This window comes from Epinephelus fuscoguttatus, linkage group LG18, assembly GCF_011397635.1.
Source record: "Epinephelus fuscoguttatus linkage group LG18, E.fuscoguttatus.final_Chr_v1".
NCBI lineage: Eukaryota > Metazoa > Chordata > Actinopteri > Perciformes > Serranidae > Epinephelus > Epinephelus fuscoguttatus.
In genome coordinates, this window is record NC_064769.1 from 3,019,393 (window position 1) to 3,041,951 (window position 22,559).

The following is a 22,559-nucleotide window of genomic DNA, read 5'->3' on the forward strand; positions in this document are numbered from 1 at the left end:
CCTTGGTTTATAACATTTCCTTGTTTAGAAGGGTTTCACTCAAAACTGATGGAAATGCAGGTGGGTTCATTGAATAGCACCAAGGTTCCAAGAATCCTGAACAGAACTGGTTCAAGAACTAGAGCTAATTTGATGGAAAAGGGGTATGATTGGATGATAGGATTTTATCCTGATATGAGACAATAAAAATTGGTGAACATCATCCAGTAAGGGTCCTTAGGTAAGACTCCTAATGCTATACCTGCCTACCTCAGATATGAGTGATTACAATACTGATGAAGTCATACCGGCTGGGATGTCACCCGGGTTAACAAGGTCCACATCAGTTGCTAGGGAGCCAGGGCAATCTGATGACAAATGGCTCACTGGAACAAGATATACATGGAGAAGGGCGGAGAACACAGAACTGATGGAATGCTACTACATCAGCAATTCCAGAGAGAGGGGATATATGCAGAGAATGTGGGACCTATTGAAACCTCGAAACCCACAATCAAGACTAACTAAGAAACATCTGGTAGCACAGTGTTCCAACATCCGCAACTGCCAACTACTATCACAACTAGAGATCAATGAAATACTTCAACAATGCTACGGCAAGAAAGAGCCAGGATGACAGGTCAGTGGGGGGATGTCATCATCACCCCCACAATCCGGGATCGGGTACCAAGCCCCAGTCAATACAAACAGTCCCACTGTAAGAGCAGCTGACCTGAGAAGGAAGATCATGAGCAAACTGGAAACCTGGAGCCTCCGATGAATCCTGAAGCTGAGTTGCCAAGTACCTTCAGATGAACTACCAGAAGATGTGACTGCTGCCCTAAATATCATCCCTGCAAGGACCATCACGGAGAGCTGATTCACATCATCACTGTAAGCTAATTCACAGTACAGCAACAGTAATCCTGGAGATGCTTGGATACAAGACGAACCTGATACATAAGAACCAGGGATGGAAGAAGAACCATCCATTGGAAGAGACGGTTGGAGGTCAAGATAAAGGCAACACAGAGAGAAGTTACCCAACTAGCAGAACTACACAGAGGGAGCATGGTGAATAAAGGAGTACCAAGGAAATACAACAAGCTCTCCATTCCTGAGGCCCTTGAAATTGCCAAACAAAGACTAACAGCTCTGGCCACCCAGCTGAAGAGATACACCAAAGAAGTAGATGCCAGGAGAATAAACAGGCTGTTCTCCACTGAACCAGCCAAGGTGTTCTCTCAGTGGCAGAGAAATAACAGCAGGTCAGACCCACCAAGAGCTGAGATGGAAACATACTGTAAGGGCATATAGGAAAGAGAAGAATCACACAACACTGATGCCCAATGGCTAGTAGACCTAAGAGCTGGCCACAGCAACCTCCCTGAACAAAAACCAGTAACCATCTCAATTCTAAACCTTTATTTTACCAGGTAAAAACTCGTTGAGATCAAAAGAAACCTCTTTTTCAAGAGTGACCTAGCCAAGAGGGCAGCACACAATAAAAACACATAACATTCAGGTTTCATACATACAGAAATGATAAAAAATATAGTTTCAGGTGTGCATAGGTAATATAGGAGTTTAAGTGCAAGAACACTTCCGACAACTTTCAAGCCCCAGGTCCTTTAAGATTTCTTTGAAAGCATCATGAGAAATCAGTTCTGGGAGTTTTAGTGGCAGACACCCAGGAAAGAGTGTCAAAGATGAGAGTTGGACAGCACCGGGCCCTGATATAATCCATACATGCTGGCTGAAGAAGCTAAATGCACTCCATGAATGCCTAGTAGCACAGATGACAATAGAAACCTGATGAGGGCAAAGAGGCGGAGGAGCAAACAACATGGAGGGACAAGCCCTGGGACCCAAGGAGGTGGCTGATATCAAGAAGACCTACCAGTGGCTGGAGAATGCTGGACGGCCAGACAGCACAGAGGCACTAATCATCGCAGTACAAGAACAGGCCATAAGCACATTGGCCATAAAGGCCAGGGTCTACCACAGCAGATCAGTCCCAAGATGCAGGCTGTGCAAAGATGCCCCTGAGATGGTTCAGCACATAGTGGCAAGGTGTAAGATGCAAGCAGGATCATCGCACATGGAGAGGCACAACCAAGAGGCTGAGATAGTGTACAGGAATATCTGTACCCAGTATGGACTCGAAGTACCCAGTGGGACACACCACCAAAGGTGGTTGAGAACAACAGGGCTTAGATCCTGTGGGACTTCGGCTTCCAGACTGACAAACAGCTGCTGGCTAACCAGCCAGAAGTAGTGGTGGTTGACAAACACCAGTAGATATATATATCTCCTTTATTTAACCAGGTAAAAGCCTCATTGAGAAGAGGGCAGCGGTGATAGATGTGGCAATACCAGCTGATAGCAACATCAAAAAGAAGGGAACACAAAAAAGTGGAGAAGTATCAAGGGTTGAAAGAACAGCTGGAACAGATGTAGAAGGTCAAGGTTGACATGGTCACTGTGGTAGTAGGAGCACTCAGGGCAGTGACCCCCAGACTGGGAGAGTGGCCCTGGCAGATTCCAGGAACAACATCTTCAGCCTCCAGCATCCAAAAGTGTGCAGTCCTAGGAACAGCTGAGATCCTGCACAGAACCCTTAAAAAACTCTGGTAGAGGACCCAAGCTTGAGGATGACATAGACACCACCCTAAGAGGGAGAGAGGGTGTTTATGTATGTATATACATACATATATATATATGTATATACATACATATATATATATATATATATATATATATATATATGCACACACACATATATATATATATATATATATATATATATATATATATATGTACAGTACAGGCCAAAAGTTTGGACACACCTTCTCATTCAATGCGTTTTCTTTATTTTCATGACTGTTTACATTGTAGATTCTCACTGAAGGCATCAAAACTATGAATGAACACATGTGGAGTTATGTACTTAACAAAAAAAGGTGAAATAACTGAAAACATGTTTTATATTCTAGTTTCTTCAAAATAGCCACCCTTTGCTCTGATTACTGCTTTGCACACTCTTGGCATTCTCTCCATGAGCTTCAAGAGGTAGTCACCTGAAATGGTTTCCACTTCACAGGTGTGCCTTATCAGGGTTAATTAGTGGAATTTCTTGCTTTATCAATGGGGTTGGGACCATCAGTTGTGTTGTGCAGAAGTCAGGTTAATACACAGCCGACAGCCCTATTGGACAACTGTTAAAATTCATATTATGGCAAGAACCAATCAGCTAACTAAAGAAAACGAGTGGCCATCATTACTTTAAGAAATGAAGGTCAGTCAGTCCGGAAAATTGCAAAAACTTTAAATGTGTCCCCAAGTGGAGTCGCAAAAACCATCAAGCGCTACAACGAAACTGGCACACATGAGGACCGACCCAGGAAAGGAAGACCAAGAGTCACCTCTGCTTCTGAGGATAAGTTCATCCGAGTCACCAGCCTCAGAAATCGCAAGTTAACAGCAGCTCAGATCAGAGACCAGATGAATGCCACACAGAGTTCTAGCAGCAGACCCATCTCTAGAACAACTGTTAAGAGGAGACTGCGCGAATCAGGCCTTCATGGTCAAATAGCTGCTAGGAAACCACTGCTAAGGAGATGCAACAAGCAGAAGAGATTTGTTTGGGCCAAGAAACACAAGGAATGGACATTAGACCAGTGGAAATCTGTGCTTTGGTCTGATGAGTCCAAATTTGAGATCTTTGGTTCCAACCGCCGTGTCTTTGTGAGACGCAGAAAAGGTGAACGGATGGATTCCACAGGCCTGGTTCCCACTGTGAAGCATGGAGGAGGAGGTGTGATGGTGTGGGGGTGTTTTGCTGGTGACACTGTTGGGGATTTATTCAAAATTGAAGGCACACTGAACCAGCATGGCTACCACAGCATCCTGCAGCGACATGCCATCCCATCCGGTTTGCTTTTAGTTGGACGATCATTTATTTTTCAACAGGACAATGACCCCAAACACACCTCCAGGCTGTGTAAGGGCTATTTGACCAAGAAGGAGAGTGATGGAGTGCTGCGGCAGATGACCTGGCCTCCACAGTCACCGGACCTGATCCCAATGGAGATGGTTTGGGGTGAGCTGGACCGCAGAGTGAAGGCAAAGGGGCCAACAAGTGCTAAACACCTCTGGGAACTCCTTCAAGACTGTTGGAAAACCATTTCAGGTGACTACCTCTTGAAGCTCATGGAGAGAATGCCAAGAGTGTGCAAAGCAGTAATCAGAGCAAAGGGTGGCTATTTTGAAGAAACTAGAATATAAAACATGTTTTCAGTTATTTCACCTTTTTTTGTTAAGTACATAACTCCACATGTGTTCATTCATAGTTTTGATGCCTTCAGTGAGAATCTACAATGTAAACAGTCATGAAAATAAAGAAAACGCATTGAATGAGAAGATGTGTCCAAACTTTTGGCCTGTACTGTATATATATAGGCTGCGTCTGTGTGTTTATTGTTTGAACAGCTGTTTTAATTTATTCATTTTCTTTTCATCTGTCCATGAATACATATTGACATACTTGCCTGTATGGTTGTATGAATATATATTACTATACAAATGACTAAAAATCTATTTTTAAAAAATGATTCTCATGCTCTGGAGTACTGAGCACCAAACATATCTATAGCTGTGAACACAGACACTACAGTCATGTTTTTTCGACAGATATGAATGGTTTACAAAAAAAATAAAAAATCGTATTAAAGCATATCCTGTAAAAGCATTGTCTAAACCAACTGGTTGTTTGATCTTGAAGGTGTCTCACCAGTCATCCATGAGGCTTCATCTCATCCTAACATTAATTTCAAACAACCTCCGTTTGCTGGTTTGCTTAGCTCATTTGGTTAACAACAGCAGCTTCCACTATAATAAACCCTGCTGCAATGCCAATATTGACATGCCGGAAGTCCCTGAGCAGATAGAGGCAGTGTTTGCCAAAGCACTGAGACACTTATCTAAACTGTCTGTTGTGAGACCACAGTGGTAATAAGCCTATAGCTGTGAAGAGCTGTGCAGCAGTGAAAATCATGGCTGTGGCTCACAATTTATAGCCCCACTGTCAAAGACACTTACATTTACCAGATTATGGGACTCATTCTAAAGCCTACAAAACTGGAAGTGTTTGCATAGTGACTCCACTCTGATTATTGCTCCAATAATAAATCAGTTATTTTTAACTGTTTCTCCAAATAATTCACAAGTTAATTAACTCTCAGTTACTGTCATAACAATTACAATGGACAGATTACATCTTGCAAGTGGACATAAGTTGTGCTTTTCCTTCACACACGCACACACACACACAAAGACACATGCACACACACACACACGATAATTCCTCACCTTGGCTTAGCCTTTGCCTTTTGTGTTGCTCTTGCTGTTGCTGTTGTCTGCGGGCTAACTTCTTTATCTGGAAACAGATCAACAGTGTAAAAGCTCGCTATGTGGTTGATTGGCATTGATTGGAGGAGACAATGACTGTGACTGATGATACATTTAAAATATGTATCATTATTATCTTGTATTGTTTAGTGACATCATTAACAAGTCAAAAGATGAACCTGAGATCATTACAATATACATTTTATATAAATGAAGGAACCATAACAGCTACACATCTTAATGACATGCCTTTACTTAAAGGGACAATAAGCGGAAATTCATCATTTCTAGATTGAAGGAATTTAAAAAATCGCTATGTGAAGAACTAGGGGTGTAATTTCATCTCGAGTATAGCATGACATCACACACCCTCTCTCTGTGTTAATCTCCAGCCCCTTGTTTACAAGCCGGTCCAGCTGTGCGTTCATGTACGTTCATGTGAATCGCCGCCTCCTCCCTCCTCTCGGAGCCCTTGGCCTTCCCTCCCTATAAAAGGCTACAGCCAGTGAGCAATGGCAGCGCGTATTTTCGAAGCGAAATGGCGGAGAGCAGAACAAACGTTCACCTGAGGACGACCAGGATCCGACATTACCTCTAAAGAAACAACGGTCGTTGGCAAAGAAGTTGTCAGATAAAGAAAAGGACAGAACCTGGATTAACATTGGCCTTGCATTTCCAAGGTGGAGAGCATTGCGAGAGCTAAAGGAGCTACAATTTGAGCTAGCTCTTCTTCTCCTGGACAGGTACAACATAAAGTCAAATGTCTGTTTTAATTAGTGTTACAGTAACGTTTGGCACATGTCGCTATGTCGATTCAATTAAATTTAATGTTACAATCGTAGCATGGGTTAATGTCCAGAGCTTGAGTTATTAGTGGTTCGGTCTCAGCAATGGGTTAGTGTTAGATGAGTATCCTGGCAGCCCAGCTAACATTTGCAATTATCATTGTAAAATGTAGCCAGGCTAAAACATCCCTCTCACTCATGGAGAAGAGTAGGAACGTTAGCGTTAGCTCCCGGTGTTAGCACTAGCCGGGATCCAGCGATGGCTCGAGCCGAGTCGGCTGCCACCGGCTACTGGAGTAACTTACAGCTATGGAGCGCTTCTACCAGCTCTTCTAGTCACTAAGCCTCGCCTCAATCTCAGCAAATATATTATAATATTTATTACAGGTACCATCATCATTAAAGTACACAGCGGAATTGCTAAACACAGCAGAGACCAAGAGTGAGTGAAAGACATCGCTAACTGCTAAACTGGGGTCATCCCTGTGTTTCTAGGGTTCTATGTTTCCCGGGTTCTATGTTCCCCACTTAACCCTGCAAAAAAGCTTCTATGTTCCCCGCTTACACAAAAAGGGTTCTATGTTTCCCGTTTGGCTGAGCGGGCAACATAGAACTTGGGAAACATAGAACCTTTTTTGTGTAAGCAGGGAACATAGAACCTTTTTTGCAGGGTTAAGTGGGGAACATAGAACCCGGGAAACATAGAACCCTGGAAACATAGATATGCTCTCGCTAAACTAAGCCAAACTAAGTTGGCTGTTTAGGTTTTATTCCCTCGCCCCTGTAGCGAGTGAATCTGCCTGTAGTGAAACCGGGGCTAACCGGTGCTTCCTCCTCAGGCTCCACTTCACTCCACTGCTTCTTCACACTTTAACCTGAATAACAAACCAGAGCTAGCTAGGAGCATGACCAGAAGGAAGTACTGCCAGTTAGCCTCCGCTAGCTTACCAGCTAGCCCTGGCTCTCCGTTTGAATCCAAAGGGAGAGCCGGGACTAGCTGGGAGCGGCTAGCGCAGCATGATGGAGGGAAGCACAGCCAGTTAGCCTCCGCTAGCTTCCCAGCTAGCCTCGGCTCTCCGTTTGGATCCAACTGGAGCACCGAGCCCTGGTTTGTTATTCAGGTTAAAGTGGGAAGAAGCAGCGGGTTTATCGGGCAGCTGAGTGAAGCTGAGTGAAGTGGAGCCTACGGAGGAAACACCAAGACCGTCTGTAATAGTCAGTGGAGGTGCTGCGGTGCTCGGCTACACAGATAGGTAACGAGGCGAGTGGGGAGTGGGGGGTTGGGGGTGGAGAGCAGAGGTAGAGGGAGGTGTGGCTTATGACACACTTTGTTTTGGTCTACAGGCAGCGCACAACAGCAAACCTAGCGGTGAAACGATTTCGCTTTTTGCCCCTTTAAAGAAGACAATCTGAAAGTAAAGGTTAGAAGGAATGGACAGATGGGTCTTACCATCACAAGAAATATATAGTTATGGACCAGTGAATAAATTTAGAGACAGTGGGTCTCACTCATGAAATGTCAGTAAATCTGTGGATTTGCACATGAACAACCTTGGTGCTAAAAACCTACTGTGGGTTCATGTATACCACAGAATTTGATTTTCAGATTTGATAGTAGGTACGTGTGTATATTCATGAATGCCAATCAGTCGTAAACTGAAAGCGCACTCCTGCTCATCAGCAATTAGCATACATCCTTGTCCATGAATAGCCAGTGACCACCATATATGGAGGTTAGGGTGACCATATTTTGATTTCCAAACAAGACGACACTCGGCCGGCCACGACATAGCCTACTTAAATGATACTCGCAGTTTACTCAAAGATGCCTTAAATTTTTATATATTTAAAATTTATATGTATGGATAGAAAATTCAGTTATATTACAAAATAATATCTCTCAAAGACAGAAATTCAGATAGGCCCCAATAGGAGACACATACAGACACTAGAGTGTGGCGATCCGAGCCCGATGGTAACCGATGGGTCGGGCGGGTTTGGTCAAAAATGTAGCTATAAATTGTATTTGGGCTCGGGTCAGATTCGATTAGCTTTCGGTGAAAATGTAGTGTAAAAATAAATAAAATCCTATTGTCTGTCCTGTTTGTTGCTTGGACACTGTTATTTACGTGACAACACCTTAACATAACACACACAGACACACATTGGCTGTTTGTTTCTACCTCTCCCCTCTCTGGAAGTCTCGGACCTCCAGCCGCCCGCCTCCGCCTTGATTAAACGCTGAAAATAAAATAAAAGAGGGAGACAGGTTTTTCCTATTTTATCTTATTTTGTTTTATTTCTCCCTCTCCTCGCGCTAGAAGCGTCGAACCTCCCGCCTCCCGCTTCCGTCTCAAACACAGAGGTCTCCCTCTCCGCAGCTGAGCACCCACAGCACATGCCCGGCCTGTTAAATAGCCTGTAACCACTGTGTGACACAAACTCAGTGCTTTGGTCATTAAATAATGTTGGGCTTGGTTCGGGTTCGGACAGAAATATGCTGCCCGTGCTGCACTCTAATGCACACACACACACACAAACACACGGAAAACCGGACATTATCATCAGTTTATAAAAAACCCCTGGACGCCCCGGACGGGATGTGAAAAGTGGATATGTCCGGGCAAAAGAGGACGTTTGGTCAGCCTAATGGAGGTTATAATTACTATGGAAAGGTGCACCTGTCGACCTGCAAACATGGAGCAAACAAAGACAGAGAAACAGAGAAAAAGAGAGAAAACGATGCTGAGAATAAAGTTATTTTAGGTGAAGTGGGGTTGAGGAAAACATTTTAGTTTCTTCTATTATTAGTAATTATGAGAAAAGTAAATCAAAGACTTGGAAGTAGGTAACGTGTGCCATTAACTCCGTGTCCTCTGTAAGAACCATCCAAACAGTCAAACAAAAATAGTTTGACATGAAACTTGATGCAAAAGGTAGGCAACACACAAGAAAACCACAACACCTACAGGAGGCTCCGCCCAGTAACAGCTCTCTGCTGCAGACCATAGACTGTATAAAATAATGGACGTAGTCACCGTGATGTCATCCATCCGTTTCTGAAGAGTGGATTTGAAGCTCAAAATACTCCGCTCTGGATGTCGCCATCTTGGCAGTGCCTGACTCCGCCCAACTCCCGGACAATCAAAAATGGGCAAAGAGGCGGGCCGAAGGAAGCCTGGTTGCTTAAACACGCCCACCTCGCTCGGCGCTGCTAAGTTAGCTAAGGCTAACAAGCTAGGCTAAGAAGCTATGTGGCTAAGAAGCTATGCTACTTTGGCTAGCCCTGTGGTGTTGGCTGCTCCCGCTTGGTGCCAGCTCCCTCACGAAACTAAGTAAGTAAGGTAAGTTGAGTTTAGCTGAAACTAACGTTATACAACAAACCCTGAAACAATGATTCAGCTGTTATCTTAAAAAAAAAACACTTCAACTTTTTTTTAAATATATAACGCTAATTATTTATTACACTCATTTTACTTTCATATGCAATGTGGAGCATTGGTGACAGCTATGTCCGGCATGGTGTCCAGAGAGCTGCAGAGACCTTGGGAAGCACCCTCAGCATGCCGGGCGTCCGTGTCTGCTGGTTTGGCTGACTGCAGTGGGGAGGCCTTCTCTCCTTCTTTTCCCACTCCCTGCGAGGAAGAGCAGCACCAGATGTCTTCATCATCCACTGTGGCGGCAGTAACATGGGTAAGGTCAGCAGTGTCAAGCTGGTCAGCATGATAAAGGAGGACCTGCACCAGCTTCACCTCCAGCATCCTGGCATTAAGATAATATTTTCTTCATTGGCCCAAAGGTGCAGGTGGGAGGCTGGTGGCAATCCAGCAAAGACTGATAAGGCGAGGAAATGTGTTTACAGTGTTATGGCGACATTTGTTCATAGTTTAAATGGTGCCATAATTGAGCACCCTCACATCAGACACATTCATCTCACACGTAGGAGAAATTATATGTTTTTAAGTAAATTCATTAATTTAATTGTCTTAAAGACCACCTCCAAACACAGTGAACTGCTTACAGTTGGCAGTGTCACTGCTTTTGAATTTGGCCTTTAGGACACATTTTGTTAGGCCTGATCATAGCCCAGGCTGTCATGGCTAATGTTGAGTTTTTGATATTCATCTATAACTTGTTTAAAATTTCAATAAATTCTATTTATATTTGCACTCCTTTTGTCTTTGTTACTGACTGAATGTTGTATTTCACAATCAAATCTGACTGTCAATTGAAAGGGCAAACAAATCATACACTACAGATAAAACATTAAGCATTAATGTTTAACATTGTCACTGACAAAAAATTGTAGGCTTGATTATTTTAACTTTGTACTTGAAGATAACTAAGCACCTTACACCCAGCAGCAGAGCCTGAGAAGATTTTGGAGAGTAACCTTTGTTTGCTGCTCTGTTAGAAGTCTAGTTTTAACACAGAAGAATGTGACTGGATAAAAGGGCTCAAAGTGAAAAACAAAGAATTAGCTGGACACAATAGTTTTGAAGCCCCCAAGGAGGTATCACTTGTTCGCTATGTTGCCAACTCTGAGAGGGTCTTCCTCAGGTAAAGGTGACATTTTTATAGTGAGGCAAACAAAAAGATAATCACCCAATTATGTGTTGTTGTTTTTTTTAGCCTCACTATATAAGCCTCAATACCGAGCAATACTCACAGAACCTTCTCATATGTCACAATGTCACAAATAAATAATACCTCCGACGGGACTTAAAACTATTCAGTGTGCAGATATTTCCTTGTTTTTCACAAAAGGAAAATAGTTTCTCAGTGAATTTTCTTCATTTGTCTTAAAGAAATGTCCAAACAAAACCAGCACATAACATCAGCTTTTCATTTTTTTTTTACATTCTGCTAAGATAAATGCAAACTTGGGTAAATGTTAAGACATAAATGAAAACATTAAGATGCCATTAATAACTATTATATTTTGTTAATGGTTTAAATCACCACTATATTTCCAATCATCACAGGAAACTGATGAAAGACAGCTTTCAGAAAATGTGCTTTTACTCTAAAGTAAATTTTGTCTGATCCCCTTTTTATCACAAAAATTCTAACCATTACACAACCAGTTTAACAAAATTAAGTCAGAGCTTGCATTCATGAAAACATCCATATTAAAAGGTTACAAAAAGTACACATGAAATAAATGAAAATATTTGTAACAGTAATTATAAAACCTATGGATTAGGACCCAGTGTCATAATTTGCAAAATCTTAATTTCTTGTGAAACAACCTCTTTACTGTGGAGTAAATATCACATTGGTGGATGCGTTGTAACTTTCCTCAAGTGTCCTACACGAGAGAAAGATGACAGGTTAAAAACACAGGTAGAAAACACTGACAACAGCCTGTCTTGGTTAAAAGCCCACTCACCATCAAAATGATCTTATTGCTGAGTAAGTGGCTGTCATTTATAAAATAGTTTTGTGTTTAAGTTCTGTAGATATTCGACTTTATATTTGAATGTGATTTTAAATTTAACTGTACTATCAAGACAACTGGAGTATGAATGTACAATATGCAATTCATCCACATTAAAATAACTGTTGCTATCAAAAGGAAACTGTTATCAAAGCTCACTGCCACTGTGGAATCATGCTATGTTCGGCTGTCTCATTATGAGAATATTTTTTTCCATTGGTTCTTCACAGACTGTGTGGGGAAAAAGGTAGTAATTCTCACTTTGATAAAGGGTCTTTGCATAAAAGGAACTAAAATGTTAAAGTTGGTAAATACATGTCATGTCCCTTGATTGATAAAATCTTCATTTGGCCTTTTGCATCAGGGGAACACTAAACTGCACTGGTGTGTCAGTAATTTCACCTTATCAGTAATAGTACAGAGCAAGCTGTGCCCTAATCAAGTACTTTGTCATGTATGACAATTAGTAATTTATGTAATGCATTTAAATGTATTATGGACAATAATTCATCATTTTAAACTAATAAGTTTCTTGACTCTTTGTGAGGTACTGTATGAAAAAAGGTGTCTTTTTCCTGCAGTCAGTGCTGAAGTGATGACTCTCAAAGTGTTCACTGCACAGATGGGAAGTCTTGTTTGGAGTCCAGTTCTGTCTCCTCGTGTTGAGTGTCCACTGGTCCAGTCTGTCTGGGTCACCTATAGGAAAACTTTACACAGACAAATAGATATTAAAAGTAAGATATGCGTTAGGTTACCTACTTCACAGACTCCTTTACATGCAAACAATACAACGTAACTTACTTCAGTGTTCAACAGATCATAATCAGTTTATTTTAGGAAAAAACAGAGGTGGTGGCCACCACAGTCCTCATATTCTGTCTGAGCATTATCTTTTGTTGTGTATCTACAGGCCTATATCATACGCTAATCTTATTAATATTTTATATGTGACAGTCAAATGTCACATTAGTTTTTTTTTTAATTACATTACACACCTTATTGTAATTTCATACAGTTCACCACTTTTTAATTTAACATACACAAGTATAGCCTTAATGTTACGTTAACGTTACACTGCTCATATGATGGTAACATTGCATCACGTTAGCTAACTAATGTGGTGGACCTTTATTTTCAAACCTCACACAGCCTCAGCCTTTTGTTCAAAATATTCTCCCCCTAAATGCCTAAATCCTAACACTTCTCTGTCAGGCTCTGATTTCGATGCATCCCCGGACTGGCGTCTTGCTCAAAGGCTAACCGTTAGCTGGCTGGTTAGCTAGTTAACGAGCTAAGCTTGTGTTGTATCGTATTGTCTGCTGTTCTGTAACTTGATGTGGATGTTGCTGCTGTGATACAGGTTGCACTTGAAAATGAGACCTCCGGTATCATCGTGATTTTACATGTCCTAAATAAAGGCTTAATAATATAATAATAAGCTGACAAGCTAGGTGGTGACTGCAGACACCAATACACGCTGCTGACAAGCTAGATGGTGACGGCTAATTAGTGCTAACATATAAACATAAATAAAATAATACTAGAATTTCCAAATTTCACTTACCGAAAAACCTGGAGCACAGACTTCTTGGACGGTCTGTTGGTATAATTAATCGAACAGCAAGCCATATTACTCCAATATTTGCCTGAAAAAATATCCAAAAGGCACAAACATGGATGAGAGGACAGGTTCAATGCCTTGAACATGGGCACGAATTGGCTGAGATGACGCAGAGTAGACGGCCGAGTCTGACCTTACTCCGCACAGCGGAGCCAGCGGCTAGTTAGCATGCTAGTTAGCCACCCGTGATGGTGCCACCTGTCACTCAAAATGACCACGCCCTTAATTATGCGGCATTTCAAACCTTAATAACATTTAAACGGAAGACTTAGAAAAAAAATTCACCCCCCCCCCCCCCCCCCCCCCACAGTTGTCATGAAAGGGGAAATTAACTATAGAGACCAAAACCATTTTTTGTACCAGGCTGTAAACATGTTTATTTCTGCTCTAAAGTTGGGTATTTTAACATGGGGGTCTATGAGGATTGACTCACTTCCGGAGCCAGCCTCAAGTGGACAGTCAGTGAACTGCAGTTTTTGGCACTTCCGCATTGGTCTCACTCGTCTCCCCCGGAGGTTGGGGCTTGCTGCAGACAAGCGCTTTGCTTTCATCATCGGAGAGACCCCTCTGTCAGTTTGCCCTAAGCCCCAGCATTGTTGTGAAATTAAACCACTTTTAAAACAACTTAATACAGGCAGTCCAATGTTAAGTTTAACAAGTGGCCTAAGATAAAACTGTCTGGCGTAAAACGATACTGTCTACATCCAACTCTCCCAGACAGATTTGGGTTCACCAATCGATCGTTCACAAGTCTTATTAAACCAAAACTCAATTTGTTTTAATGTTTACGTCTCCCACATTGCATCTCTCATAATCTAATAAAACAAAAAATGATATGCAGTTTGGGGCTACAGTGCGTAAAGAGGGCAGAGGAGGAGCGCATTGGTTTGTTATTTCATTTATTCAGAGAACAGCCTTTTCCAGTTTTGTATAGAGGGAATCGCCTTGTTGTTTACAAATACTTCCGGGTAGGAAACCAGCAGAGTTTATATATATATCTCAAATTTTTCACGTCACTATATCACCGTTTAGACTGCGGGGCGGCAGTAGCTCAGTCCATAATGACCTGGGTTGGGAACCGGAGGGTTGCCTCTTCGAGGCCCCGTCCGGACCAAATATGGAGTGTGGACTGGTAGCTGGAGGGGTGCCAGTTCACCTCCTGGGCACTGCCGAGGTGCCCTTGAGCAAGGCACCAAACCCCCCCAACTGCTCGGGGCACCTGATCAAGGCAGCCCCCTCACTCTGATATCGCTCCACTTTGTGCATGTATAGGTCCTGTTTGTGCATGTGTGTGTATTTCAGACCTGTGTGTAATTGACAGTAAGAGTGAAAAAATTTCCCCTCAGGGGGGTTAATAAAATATATAAAATTAAAAAAATAATAATAATAATCTGATGTTTGTAAAGCCTATAAACACAAGGATTGAACAAATATTACTATTTCTGTTTGCATGTTTTGTAATTAATAAAATGGTTATCGTATATTAGCTGGGCTAACCGTTAGCTGTTAGCTGTTAGCTGTTAGCGGTGTCTGTAATAACTCAGTAACTCAATAAACGGTCCATGAAAAAAAAATTTTCCAGTGGATGTCTTAGTTACAACATGATTGAGCTAACTGGAGTAGTTTCATGTCGTATCCGACAACGGGAGGCTTTTAACAGATGATGTCCTGATGCTGCGTTACTGCTGCTGTAAGGTGTCCCTGTCAGCTGCACTGATGCTTTCTAGACATCGTGATTTCCCAAAACTGATTAAATACCATACATAGCAATACAAAACTGCTTTTCTAGCTCAACCATGTTGTAACTAAGATACCCGCTGGAAAAAATATTTTTTTCACGGACCATTTATTGAGTTACTGAGTTATTACAGACATCGCTAGCGGCTAACAGCTAACAGCTAACAGTTAGTCCAGCTAATCTACAATAACCATGTTATTAATTACAAAACGTGCACACAGAAATAGTAATGTTTGTTCAAGCATTGTGTTTATAGACTTTTTTAAAACTGATGATAATGTCCGGTTTTCCATGTGTTTGTGTGTGTGTGTGCATTAGAGTGCAGCACGGGCAGCATATTTCTGTCCGAACCCGAACCAAGCCCAACATTATTTAATGACCAAAGCACTGAGTTTGTGTCACACAGTGGTTACAGGCTATTTAACAGGCCAGGCATGTGCTGTGGGTGCTCAGCTGCGGAGAGGGAGACCTCTGTGTTTGAGACAGAAGCGGGAGGCGGGAGGTTCGACGCTTCTAGCGCGAGGAGAGGGAGAAATAAAACAAAATAAGATAAAATAGGAAAAACCTGTCTCCCTCTTTTTTTCTTCCCTCAGCGTTTAATCAAGGCGGAGGCGGGCGGCGGAAGGTCCGAGGCTTCCAGGAAGGGGCGAGGTAGAAACAAACAGCCAATGTGTGTGTGTGTTCTGTTCAGGTGTTGTCACGTAAATAACAGTCCCTAAGCAATAAACAGGACAGACAATAGGATTTTATTTATTTTTACACTACATTTTCACTGAAAGCTGACCGAATCCAATCCGAGCCCGAATACAATTTATACACTTTTTTTTATACACATTTATACATTTTTGACCGAACCCCTGTATGTGTCCCCTGTCTATACGGGCCTATCTGAATTTCTGTCTTTGAGAGATATTATTTTGTAATATAACTGAATTTTCTATCCATACATATACATTTTAAATATATAAAAATTTAAGGCATCTTTGAGTAAACTGCGAGTATCATTTAAGTAGGCTATCTCGGGCCGAGTGTTCTCTTCTTTGGAAATCAAAATCACCCTATGCGAAAAGCTACGGAGCTACTAACATATTGATGAATGGCGAAATGCATGTGAATTTCCTTCTGCAAACAGTTTAGACCCACATTTGTTCTACTCAAGTTTCTTGAATGAGACCAATTGAATTCACCAATAGGGAATAAAGGAGTCAATCAGCCAATAATGTACACACAAGTCAGTGTACATATCTAAGTACATACCATGTGTACAATTGTAATGTGGTTCTGATTAATCACTGCTGTGAGGATCAGATGGGAAAAGACTATACAATACAGAAATGCATCAAATAATGGGCATATAATGAGTTTGCGAGACCAGTTTAACTTTTCATTAACACCATGAGGTTATAATGATTTCCAAAGATAAATCCAGTATGATTCTCATCTAAGTAGCAGATCATTAGTGTTAAGGCCCTGACACACCAACCCGACGGTCAACTGTTGGGCCAATGGTGATTGCCTGCTACCCTCATCAGTGTGTTGGGTCAGGCATCGTTGGCCCTCATCATCTTTAGTTGCCCTTTTTCAGCTGATTAAGCATGTTGAATCAGCTGAAAGCTCAGCACACAAGTGGAGACACGAAAATAAGGAAAGTATACACAGAGCTAAAGTGGAGAGAAAGCAAGGTCGAAACACAGTTGTTGTTAAGGGAAGATTGTTTTTCTTTATCCACTGAGCTCTTTAGCACAAATGTTTCCTGATGGTTTGTGTTACTGTTCACTGGCAAACAGTAAATATGCTCTGTTCTTTCAACATTAGATTGTTTTGTTAATGTACTAACTGGCTAACTAGCATCAAGATGGTCTTCCTGTTTCCCTTTTTGAATGAAAATTACAGACTACCACTGTCTGCTGGTGTGGCGGGGTATGTCACAAAGGCACAAAAGATACACGCTTGTTAGCTGTCAGTTTGGTGTGTTTATGTGCAACATTTTGGCCCACACATGGCAACAAGAGGTGAGTCAGCAGGGGGCTCTCATGGCCACTAGTTCCCTGACATTGATTTGGTGTGTCAAGGCCTAAAGAGCTGTTCTGATGCACTTAACAGGCCATAACTCTAAACTGTGGCTTAAGTGAATTGCAACCACATTTTGAAATGTTGTACATAGAGACAAAGCACGGGAAATTTCATACAGATTTACCCACACAGGGTGCTACAGTAATATTAAAACACAATATTTTTATAATTCTGTTGACTTTGATAAAAGGAAACATAGTAAACAAGTTCACCATGAGCATGTGCATGACATAAGTAGGTATGGCACCAATAGCCCCTTGTGGCCATTATTAAAACACCACCTTGCTACTTATTAACTGTCATATCTGTTTAATGTAATATTCCATGGTAACCAAATTCAGTAGAGCTGTACAGATGATGATGCTTAACAAGTCTGTAGCATTTGACATGATTTGACCTGTAGGTGGCAGTAGAAGGTTTTGAAAATGTGTTGTTGTAGCAGCATGCCATGGACTGTGTAAAATAATGGACATAGCTACCATCACCCACTGGTTTGTGGACAGCAGTTTTGATGCCTCAAGTTTGGCATTGCGTCTGTTGTTATCTTGTTCTTTTGGAGCCAAAATAGCTGTATTTGGACAAAAGGGTGGAGCTGTGGAGGAGCAAGGGATGGATTTGACTCACAGACTGCAGTGATGCCTCTGAGACAGCCTATTACTTGAGTGGCACTGCCCTCAAATATGCATAACATGTAAACAATAAATAACAATAAAATCATCCCCTGTGCAGTTGTCATCAATGTTGAAATTAGCTATGGAGACCAAGCACGTTTTTGTACCAGGCTGTAAAATGTTTATTTCTGCCGTGAAGCTGGACATTCATTCTTTACTACTACTCTGTTTTTGACCCAGCCTCAACTGGTTTGCAGCGAACTGCAGTTTTTGGCTCTTCCACACTGGCCTTATTTCTCAGCCTCAGAAGGCTGGGAACAGCAGCAGCTGACAGCTTCCAGCTCTAACAGGTATTTTCTTCAGATAATGCAAATATCTTCTTCAAGAGATGTATGCTATTACTTTTCTTTATTCATATTATATATATATATATATATATATATATATATATATAGATAGATAGATAGATAGATAGATATACAAACTCGATGCAAAAACAAATGCAAAGGGAAAATGCTGCAAATACAGAAATGTGCTGCATATACTGAAACGCGCTGCAAATAAGAAAACAAATGCAAAAAAAGAAAACGCTGCATATACACTCATACAACGGAAGTGCTCCAGGCCTCTAGGGGCAGTGCTGAGCTTCCACCCGAGAGACAGGCGAGTGAGCGAGAAGAAGAAAGTTATGTTTGGAACAAAGTTGGAGCCGGGACAGGCAACACAGAAAGGTATGTATTATTTTTTTTATTTTTCTTTCTTTCTTGTTTTTCACATGTGACCCTCATCTTTTACTGTATAATGAAAGTGAAGCTGATTTACACAGCTGACGTTAGCGTGCTAGAGACTTTGAGTTCTACACGAGTAGTGTATCCGTAGTAGTAATGTTAGCTAACGTTACTGTAACTAACGTTACTTTCCGGGACACCCCAGGGATTTAATTGCATTTAACATTAGTTTATTTTCGACCTCATCTCCACATTTGATTGGATACTTCATTGATCAGTGACGGGTTTTGAATAAGAGGAAGGTGGAGAGGGGTGAAAGGGAGAGCAGAGAAGGTGTGTAAAAAGAAATGTAATGGGCAGAGGTGCAGAGGGCAAAAATAAGTTAAGCTGTGAAGAGATGACAACTCGATTGCAGGAAAATAACGGTGAGAGCACAGGGAGATGACGGTAATCAGATAATAATATTGTTTAAATATTTAGGAAAACTAACTATCCACTGTTTCTGACATAACCTCGCCGACCTTGCAAGCTCTTCTCTTTTTCCCCCCACAGATGTAACGTTACTGTCCGTTCTGTGGCTCTACCGTGACAGCTTCCCCAGGCTTTTGTTGTGTGTGCGGCAAAAATATTAAATTTCTAAAAGATGTGGCAAACAATCCACCAGAGGAGATGCCCACCACCAGTGCACATCCTAATGCACAGCCAAGCACGTGTGCAGGTACATTGATCTGTAGTTGTAGTGCAGAAAAAATAAGCAGTTAAAAGACTTGGTCTAAGAGTTCAAATTGTGTTCTTGTACTCAAATGGATCTCGGTACAATCTTGCTTGCCTAATTCAGTTACAAGCATGTTAAATGTGTTTCAAAATGACTTGCAAAGATCAATGATGAGACCTTTAGTGAGCTTAAAGGGGATCTGCTCCAGTTTTATCCTCAGACTCCGCCAGAGCTTTGCATGAATCTTAGTCTTAAAAAAACTTTTTTGTCTTGTACTGTACCTTTATGCAGCCCCTCAGTTCAGTCTTTTTCTGAAACTGCTTAAGCCACAAAAGCTATTTAGATCCTGATGAGCCCACTCTGTCCTGCTCCTTTGCTTTTGGAGCAACAGAAACAAACTATAGAAACCACGTGCTTGTGAGCATATGAAATATGGAATATGTCGACTCGCATTCAGAGCAGTCTGAGGCTGTGCTTTCTACTCACAGGGATCACTTCTAAGTATGTTTACCCCATTATTTGAAACTTTGGCCATGTATAATATGAGCAGCCAATATTTTAACATTATATACATAAATGTATAATATATATGTTGTAACGGTTTTGACTTTGATTAGTTGCGTGGGGTGCCAGTCAAAGTCAAGTCTGACAATTAATAGGTAATAAAATGGTAGGTCAAGTCGTACAAAACAATAACCAGCAAACAGAAATTAAATAGATGCAACCAAAATCAGCAGCAGCAAAAACAGGCAAGCAGTCATTTCCATTCAGCTTTCAACAGTGTATTATTTCACAAAATCCCCCCCAATCCCAGTGTAACAAATATGAGTGTGTGTGTGTGTGTGTGGAGGGGGGGGGGGGGGGGAGACGTATCAGCGAACACACACACACTGCATTCACTGCGTACTTGATAGTGTACATTACGTCTGCAACCATCACCGTGTACTTGCTTCACGTGCACTGCCCGTGCATTCACCTTGTACTTGTTACACATGCAATGCGCGTGCAATGCCTGCACACACCTAGACGTGTGGTTATTCGACGTGCGTGCGTTGACACGTCATGTGATCGCAGGGGTCAAAAGTGTCAGCTCGAAGCAACAACGCGTCGTGTTATGGACGTGTGATACGTATATGTATAGGCTATATATATATACTGTATATGTACATTATATATATATATTTATTACACTGTATTCTGATTGGTCAGTCGCGGCATTCAGAGGTCTGATATTACTCTGTAATGACCGTTGCTATGTAGTCCAGCGTTGCTGGGACGCTGCCCTGACGAGGAGATTCAGCCGTTGCCGGCAGTTTTTTTTCATGTCGCATGTCATACAAAAATTATTATAAATTTCAATAGAATAAACTTGCCTGATTAACTGAAAACAATTATACAATAACGAAAAAAATTAAAGCTGCAAGCAGCACTGGGAGGGACCTCGGCCTCCCGCCGTCGTCCCCCAGCTCAAGTTGCAGACCTAAGCCATGTGACCTAATGAAACTTTGACATGTGCGATGATCAAACAAGTTCAGTTTGACTAATGACTAATGATAACAGAATCAGCAGGACGCATTTGACACCACAGCAGCAACACAACCACACACACCACACTATCCAGGCACCGCTGTGATAGAAGTTAACCTGCAAGACAGTGGAACACAAAGGCTCTGGAGAAGAGGCCGAGTTACTGATATGCAGTACGGCAGTTAGTGATGAGCAGAGAGGGAGAGAAGGGAGAGAGAGGAGAGAGGGGGGAGAAAGAGAGACAGAGAGAGAGAGGGGGGAGAGGGAGTGGAGTGTTTGTGTGTGTGTGAGTGTTATTGTGTCGCTAAAATTTGCAAATTATGAGCTGCAGGTTGCTCTAAGGTTACATTATTTTTTTTCTCCATGTCTCTCTCTCTCTCTCTACACACACATATATATATATATATATATATATATATATATTATATAATATATCTCCCTGTCTTTCTCTCTCATACATACACCCACAATGAATATTTGGTATATATACTCTGACTAGGAGTTAAAAATCAAAAAAAAAAAATTAATATTTTTATGGTTGTTTTTCAACAAAGACAAAAAAAAGTCCTGAAGGGGAACAGTGTCTATTTTTATTGAAAAATAGAAACTGCCCCCAAAAATGATAATGCATCAAAATTGGTCTTAATTCATGTTTTTTTCATTAAAGTAACAGTGACTTCATGTAAATAAAATGGCAAATATATTGTGAAAATCCTCAAAAGGAATGAATATTAGATATGCATAATCTGAGAACAAGTTGCTTAAAAGATTTAAGCAAAAAATGTAGAGAAATATGTTAATATTTAATATTTTTCTGTTGTTCACACCGTTCAGAAGGGACAGGTGTGATTTTATATAAGCCCAGGGTTAAAAATGCAAGGTTCTTATGAAGGTGGTGTGAGCTTATAATTTGAAACTTGTAGACACAAGCCATGTGACCTAATGAAACTTTGACATGTGTGATGATCAAACAACACATCCATATTCATTTGAAATCATGTGACCTAGTGAAAGCTTGAGTGATGTGTACTGGCTGCTTTGAGGATCTAAGTGCAGCAAACAGACACAAATATATACTAAGACCTACAAATGTTGAATTAAAATCTGATTGTATACATATGTGACACTAATAATATGTGTATAATAACACTAGAAGTATGACACACACAGACAGACAGACAGACATAGACGGCCGAGTTCTCAACATGCAGAGAGGGAGAGACGAGAGAAGGTGGACAGAGGGAGGAGAGAGAGAGAGAGAGAGAGAGAGAGAGAGAGAGAGAGAGGGGGGGGGGATAGGGAGTGGAGTGCGTGTGTGTGAGTGTGTGTGTTTGTCTGTGTGTGTCTGTGTGTGCCATACTTCTACTGTTCTTATACACATATGATTATTGTCACGTATGTATGCCATCAGATATTAATATATACTTCCCACATGTTGTACCACAATAGCCAGAATCATAAGTCAAACTCAATTTTAAAAACTGTAAAGGGTTCTTATGAAGGTGGTGTGAGCGTATATTTTGCAACTTGTAGACATAAGCCATGTGACCTAATGAAACTTTGACAGTTTGTGATAGAAGTTAACCTGCAAGACAGTGGAGCACAAAGGCTCTGAAGAAGAGGCTGAGTTACTGACATGCAGTAACAGGACACGAGAGAGAGAGAGAGAGAGAGAGAGAGAGAGAGAGAGAGAGAGGGGGGACAGCGAGGGAGAGAGAGAGTTTGCTGACATATTGACATATCTCACACGTTCATATACTTCCTGTTTGTGGCAGACAAAGTTACAGATTGCACGAAGTATACATAATGTTGTATGCATCAAAAACACAGCATTTAATTTTTCTGTCAATTACATAAAAAGAAAGTGTTTGATGAGACTACTGTGTTGTTGAATGTAACATTTCCTCAAAGATGTATATTCTTTCCTGATATT

At 41.4% G+C, this 22,559-nt stretch overlaps 1 protein-coding gene across 1 annotated transcript in view; it reads right to left on the reverse strand.

Moving 5' to 3' along the window:
* The window catches only part of LOC125905866 (LIM homeobox transcription factor 1-beta-like), a 229,829-nt gene that overhangs the window by 21,827 nt on the left and 185,443 nt on the right, over positions 1–22,559 (reverse strand). The window contains exon 6 of the mRNA XM_049604156.1: positions 5,350–5,416. Within this exon, the coding sequence (XP_049460113.1) occupies positions 5,350–5,416 (67 nt within the window). The remainder of the gene's footprint in view (positions 1–5,349; positions 5,417–22,559) is intronic.